At 43.3% G+C, this 7,193-nt stretch overlaps 1 protein-coding gene across 11 annotated transcripts in view; it reads right to left on the reverse strand.

Annotated features, from left to right (window-relative positions):
• Positions 1 to 5,467, reverse strand: part of FBXO25 (F-box protein 25) — a 46,026-nt gene extending 40,559 nt beyond the window's left edge. For 4 of the 11 annotated variants that reach the window (XR_001854106.3, XM_017667059.3, XM_073219261.1 and 1 more), the window contains exon 1: positions 3,883 to 4,034. Coding sequence is in view for 1 of the 11 variants with exons in the window: in XM_073219260.1 (XP_073075361.1) it covers positions 4,371 to 4,540 (170 nt within the window). In the remaining 10 variants the exon portion in view is untranslated. Of the gene's footprint in view, positions 1 to 3,882; positions 4,049 to 4,370; positions 4,715 to 5,372 lie in introns of those variants that run through there. The other 7 variants (XM_017667060.3, XM_017667055.3, XM_073219262.1 and 4 more) reach the window with 6 other exon arrangements.
• Between the last annotated feature and the right edge of the window lie 1,726 nt (positions 5,468 to 7,193).

The following is a 7,193-nucleotide window of genomic DNA, read 5'->3' on the forward strand; positions in this document are numbered from 1 at the left end:
AACTGGTGTTGGCAAAACTGGACATCTACGTGCAACAGAATGAAACTGGATTATTGTATTACTATATACACACAAATAAACTCGAAGTGGATCAAAGACCTCAATGTAAGTCATGAAACCATGAAATTCTTAGAGGAAAACATAAGCAAAAATCTCCTGAATATAAACATGAGCAACTTTTTACTGAACACATCTCCTTGGGCAAGGGAAACAAAGGCAAAAATGAACAAATGGGACTACATCAAATTAAAAAGCTCCTGTACAGCAACAGACACCATCAGTAGAACAAAAAGGCAACCTACAGTATGGGAGAATATATTCTTAAATGACATATCTGATAAAGGATTAACATCCAAAATATATAAAGAACTCACATGCTTCAACACCCAAAAAGCAAGTAACCTGCTTAAAAAATGGGCAGAGGATCTTAACAGACACTTCTCCAAAGAAGAAACTCAGATGACCAACAGGCACATGAAAAGATGCTCCACATAGCTAATTATCAGGGAAATGCAAAGTAAAACCACAATGAGATATCACCTCACACTGGTTAGGATGGCCAACATCCAAAAGACAAGGAACAACAAATGCTGGCAAGGATGCGGAGAAAGGGGAACCCTCCTCCACTGCTGGTGGGAATGTAAAGCAGTTCAACCGTTGTAGAAGGCAATATGGAGGTTCCTCAAAAAACTAAAAATAGAAATAGATTAAAAAAGACATATGCACCCCTATGTTTATCGCAGCACTATTTACAATAACCAAGATATGGAAGCAACCTAAGTATCCATCAGTAGATGAATGGATAAAGAGGATGTGGTACATATACACCATGGAATACTATTCAGCCATAAGAAAGAAAAGAAATCCTGCCATTTGCAACAACATGGATGGAGCTAGAGGGTATTATTCTCAGTGAAATAAGCCAGGCGGAGAAAGACAGGTACCAAATGATTTCACTCATATGTGGAGTCTTAAAAACAAAGCAAAACTGAAGGAACTACACAGTAGCAGACTCAGAGACTCCAAGAAGGGACTAGCGGTTACCAACGAGAAGGGGTTGGGGATGGTGAGTGGGGACGGAGGGAGAAGGAGATTAAAGGGCATTATGATTAGCATGCAGACTGTATGTCAACACCTCAGTGAACAGGATATTTTAAGTCATGATGACACATTAACATTGTACCTATTTATGTAGACATCATTCACCCACCACTTAACAAACTTATATTCAGGCCTCACAAGGAATTTCTCTAATATTTACACAAAGTTTCTACTGTAAAGTCAAGTCAGCTTGGTGTTTCCAGTAAGATCATCAATTCTTTTACAACTACCAAAATTCTATGGCTAATTCCTTTTAACAACTCTGTGAGAAATGAACATAGTCGGACTGGAATTTTCAAAAGCTGCTAAGTGTTTGTATTTCCATGGGTTCGAAGGAGCAAAATGCAGCTAAATGGATCACAGAAATAAAAAATAATACACTACCAAAGTTTTCATTTTCAACACAGAGGAAAAGACTTGTTTTGCTGTAGATTTGTGTTCCATAAGATTTGTCATGTTATGCTCTTTGAATTACAGTGAAATTTTATTTCGAAGTATAATCTTATACAGTCCACAAACTAAAGCACAGACTCTGGAAGCAGAGTTTTTACTAACAATAACAAAAAAGCCATTGGGGAAAAGAAAAAAAAAAGGACGAGTTGCAATTTGAAAGTTCTGGCTCTCAAATTTTCTAAAATATCTCCAATCTGAGGCATCTAACTTTGCAAAATCAGAAGACAACATTATTAAACTTCTGTAATGATGACATCACTGCAATGGAATTTAGTTATCTGTTCTGCTGAGACACCTGAATTGCTAGGGTTTTTAAATTTTAATTAAAATTACCTTTAAGAATTTCTACATACAAAAGTAAAAACTAGAAATTATTCCTTAAAATAATTAAATGTGTTAGAGCAACTTTACTCACAGGGGGCTACTCTGTTGTGAAATAGTTGGTACAATTTACAACTTTGTGCTCATTTTATGCCAACTCATGGCTAGGGCATTTGGGTCAAACTATTATAAATCCTCCCTTATCTCTATTTTATATGGAAGGACAAAAGGGTGGAGCTCTGCAGGACAACAGGACTCCATGAACTTCATTTGCCAGTGTAAACTCCTGTCACAAAGAGTCAGAACTAACGAAGAAATGTCTTTACTCCAACAAGCACACTTTAATAACAACAGTAAAGAGTTATTAGATCTTCATATGGGTTAAGCATTATGGTAAACAATTTACCTGTATTATTTTATCTAGTCTTCACACTACCCTACAAAGTAGGAAATGTTTTCATCCCCACTTTACAAGCTAAACTCTCAACTTTACAGATGAAGAAACTGATGCAAAAGTTTGGTGGAGCTGGGATTTACACTCATGGAATGTCACTTCAGGGTCCATGCTCTACCACTTCATTTTTAGAATAGCAATTACCTAACACCCTATGAAAATAGATCTGATAAAATTGCAGGCTTTGTTTTCACATTTTTATATTATACATATTACCATATATGATATAAAGCAATGATTTATCTAAATGTAAAAGCATAAGACAAGGAAAACATGAAAGGAAACACAACTCCAAGCATTTTTAAAGGCTACATGTATTTTGCTATTTGTTTTTAAGTTAGATAAAAAGGAAGCAGAATAACTACTACAGCAATTACTAAGTTGATCTTCAAAACAATAAAAATTTTAAGTGTAAAGCAAGAGCTAACCATTATACATATGATAAACAAAAAACTAATAAGTTACAATGAAAAAAATAGTAAGGCAGTTGCATTATTGGAGAAAAAGCTGGCCAACAAGTTTCTTTCACCTTTATTTCTTACGAAAAATTTCAAGAAAATACTCTTCATTGCTCTGAGATAAAAATTACTGGTCCTCAATTTGATAAGGACTTTACCTTTTTTATTGCTTTTTTTCTTGTAAGATTTCAAAATAATGAATGGCCAAATAATTTGAGGTAAAATGTGAACATGGCTTAGTGTAGAAGAATGTGATCCACAAAGAACATTAAGAAATGTTAAATTGAGGGCTTTGAATCATAAATGGGATTTACCGTAAGGGGGCCTGAGATATACCACAGATGTTTCATGGTAATGGAGAACATGTAGGAAAAGGCGGGTAGGGGAAAGAGGGAAAAACAGAATGTGAAAGAGTAAGAGAAAGTGTGATTTTCTAATTAGACCTGGACGGAAAGGATTTGGAGGCAGCAAGACAAGACAGCTTCAATGGGAAAGAAACGGTTGTCTATAGATCACTGAGTCTTCAAAATGAGTTTGGGTAGGCTCAAGGAGAGTGACGGAACCAGCTGGAAGCAGGGCCAAAACTGGGCTTACTGTAAAGGGAAGGATGCAAAATTCAGATGTGTCAGTTCCAAGAAAAAGAAGGCTGGAAGGCAACTGAAGAGGGGACAGCTGCAGACAAGAACTAGAGAGGGAGGGAGGTGAGGCTAGGTGAGGCAGAGGGCGGCCTCAGGAGAACAAGATAGTCCAGGCAGGTGTCCCCGGGGAGAAGGGGGTCCAGGTCTGACGGAGGGCAGACGCCGGAGAGAGGTCGCGGGTGGAGGGAAGAGAGAAGTCCCGAAGGCGGTGAGGAGCCCGCCCGTCAGGTGGGTGTCGGCTGAGGGGAGGCTGCGCCGTGGCCAGCGGGCCGCCTCGGCCCCCTCCCGGCCTGCAGACTATCCCTGTCTTCAACTGGCGCGCGGACGGCCCCAGTCCCCACCCGGAGCACGGACGCTCTCGAGCCCCGCCTGGCGCAAAAACAGGTCCCCATCCCCCCAAGCGCGCGGACGCCCCTCGATCCCCACCTGACGCGACAACGGGTTACCCCTTCCCCACCTGGCGCGCGCGGGGTCTCCTGGTCCTCACCCGGTGCGACAACGGGTTCAGGCCCCCCAAAGACGCGCGGACACCCCTAGTTATCCCCCCTGCGGCGTGCGTCAGGGTTAACTGCCGGAAGCGCCCGAGGTAGACCTAAGAGGTAGGCGGAGAAGCCCCGCCCAATCGTTCTGATTGGCATGCGCGGCTCCGATTGGCCGGGTTCACGAAGCCCGCGGCGGTGCATGCGCAGTAGTTGCCGTCGCCACCCAGCCCGAGCGTGCTCGGTGCGCGCTGCCTGAAGAGGTCCAAACCAGCGCACACTGGAGAAGGCTGGGGTCGCGCGTGGGAAGAGAGCGAGGGGGGACCACGCGTGGTTTTCCAGTGGGGGAGGCACGTAGGAGAATCGGGTGAGAGTCAAGCTCTCACCCGAACGGCAGCGGATGAAGTGTGACTCACTGAGGCCTCGTTTTATCCAGAAGTAAAATAGGGATAGTTGTGGTACTTACCTAGTGAAAGCTGGGTGAAGAAGCGGTTCCCTGAAGGCGATGCCGCTCACCCAAGATCCTGCAAGCATCCAATTAATGTAACAAGTCTCTCTACTTCGGTGAAGGAAAATAACAGGTTTATTTTCTTTAAAATAATCCAATTCTGATAATATCCACGGATTTGGAGGCATTTAAACTCATTGCAGCCCCTCTCCAAAGTTGGGATCTCTAATGGCAACGAGCTGGGTAGTTCCTGGTCACAGGTTGCACGATGCCTCCATGCCTTGCTGGGGGATTGGGATGATTGCCAGGCGGTGACTCCCCTGCTTCTTGAAGTAGATACACAGCCCCGACGTTTCCAAATGCTGCAGTAAACAGGGTGAGTGTCCCCGACCGTCTTGGACAATCTCAACACTGCCCCTCTGGGCTTGGGGAATTGTCTGGAACATTCATCTTTAATGAAGTCTTTATGGAACATGAAGACTAATTCAGCTTTCTATGCAATGATAATACTGAAAAAATAAAAACCAGACCAAACCACCAAAACAGGACCCTATGACCTCGCTACAGAATCGCTACAGTAACATACTAATTCGCATCGTAAGTGAATGCACTGATGACTGCCAGGGAGGGATACTGTGGAAAAAAAGTACAAGTCAAGATTTTCAGGAGCTCACTATTCAACACAGAAACAGGGTGACAAATGTACAGTGAGAACTGGGCGGGGGGATGAAGGCTAAAAGGACACAAAAATGTGGAGACCACTCAGGGCAAAAGCGATCCCCTCCTTTTCAGAGATCCCACCAGGAAGGCACTGGAAGATCACGTGTGCTGTGATCATCTGCTGCCAGCAGGCAGCAATGGTGAGGCCGGGAGCAAGAGCCGGGTCGTGCAGGCTTCCTTGTTTGCTTATTTGTTGCAAATATTTTAAGTCTGGGGAAAGGAAATCCTGGGGCAAAATACCTCTAAAAACCGAAATCAGTCAAAGGGAGAAATAAAGTTTAAAACCCGTTTATTGCTTACAAACAGCAGTCCAGCGCCGAGGAAGCACCGTCTCTCCCCTGCTCCAGAAGGAAGCAAGCCAGCAAGTAAGCCAGCCCCTCTCCTTAACCTCTCAGGATCAGACACGCCCTCGGTTGCCCAGGTAATTACTGACATGGAGATGAACTTCTCTCCACCCCTGAGGATATGCAAATACACTAAAGCCAGGCCAGATACTCTGGAAATGTTACAATTTTACCCACAGGCCACCCCTCCAGAAATCTCTTCTTACAATCTATCCGTTCCCCTTCTTCCACAATGGTCCCTGGGTGAGAAAACTGGAGCATTGTGACCAGACTAATGACATAACAATAGCAACAGCAATCAAATCATGATAATCCTCAAGTCAGAGGATTCAGCTAGGTTCAAAGTTCCATGCAGATTCAGTCCATAGCCTGTCTATTCCATAGGCAGGCAGTAGCTGAAGGTTCAGAGCAATCATCACGCAGCAGCTGCAGCCAGGGGGCACATTCAGGCCACAGGACTGTAGGATAAAACCTTAAGGATGATAAGATACATGCTTTAATGTCACCAGCATAGGCAAATCTTGTCCAACAGGTAGGATACATGCAAGAGGGTGGTCTTGTGATAAAACAGTGGCAGGAATGGGATCTCATCCTGGTCTACTATACCAGACTTTCACCCCCTCCCTGTGGGAGTTACAAATGGGTCATATAGGGCTACATGCACTGGCCATAAAGATAAAACAAAACTCACCCGCAAGATGCTCTTACCTCCTGGACGTTTTAGGTTCACTACTGTGACCTTTAGGGGCCATTCAGCTGTTATTCCAGGAATACACAGGAGGCCAGCTTCCAGGCCTTTCTCCCAAGGTGCCATAAGGGCCAGCCATCACTGGCCCATGTGTCGAAATGTCCAGGGCCAGGTCCACACAACAGTGTCTCCAGGGCTTAATGCAGTAGGGGCTGGCAATAGGATATTGCTCTGCTGGCTGTACCCTGGCTTCAATAGCTCTTCTTTGCTTTGGATGTACAATTGTATAGGAGAGGCAGCAAGGCGGGTGAGCATATGCAGTGGGTTCAAAGTTCCTTTACATGACTTCTCATTCAAATGCCACAGCACTGTCCATAGGCGAACTGACCAACCTCGTAGACTGTTGCAGTTTGGGACCGCGAAAATGAGAAAACAAGTCAGAATGATGTTTAATGCAAAGGGCTTAGACTTCCTTTGGAGACTAAGCACTGAGTCAGCTTGCCCCTGCATCTTTATTAGGTTACAGCAAGCAGTAAAATAATCATTGGTTAATTATTGAATATACTTTCTCAACGAATCAACCAGCCGCAAACTAGATATGTTTTTTTATGTTCCTGTTGTGTTAAGTCAAGTCATCTGGTTACATGAGTTTTACAGCATGTTCCTTGTCTTGAGTTTGCCTCAGAAGTATCACAAGAACTGTTTGCATCCCCTGTTGCACACTGTTTATAACTCACACCAGATTCCAGGAATTATCACATATTGTTCTTTTTATTAGATTGGTTTCGGCTATAAATCAAACTTAAGTAGGAACTATATTGTTCTTTATTTTAGATTAGTTTTGGTTATAAATCAAGTTTAAGCAGAAACTAAACTACAGCAAAGTTAATGGCTGGGACGTCTACAATGAACTTCAGAACTTCCAAAAGAAATATATATAAATTTACAGATTCTTTGCATGACCAAACTTAAGTCATCAAACTTATCCTAGACCCATCGATGCACTTCCTTGTAAAATCCAGCTTAGGCTAGACACGGGCTACATCAGTTTAACCTGAATCCCCACCCTTGATATCCGATCACCACCGT

The sequence above is a fragment of the Manis javanica genome, chromosome 12 (assembly GCF_040802235.1).
Source record: "Manis javanica isolate MJ-LG chromosome 12, MJ_LKY, whole genome shotgun sequence".
NCBI classification, from domain to species: Eukaryota; Metazoa; Chordata; class Mammalia; order Pholidota; family Manidae; genus Manis; species Manis javanica.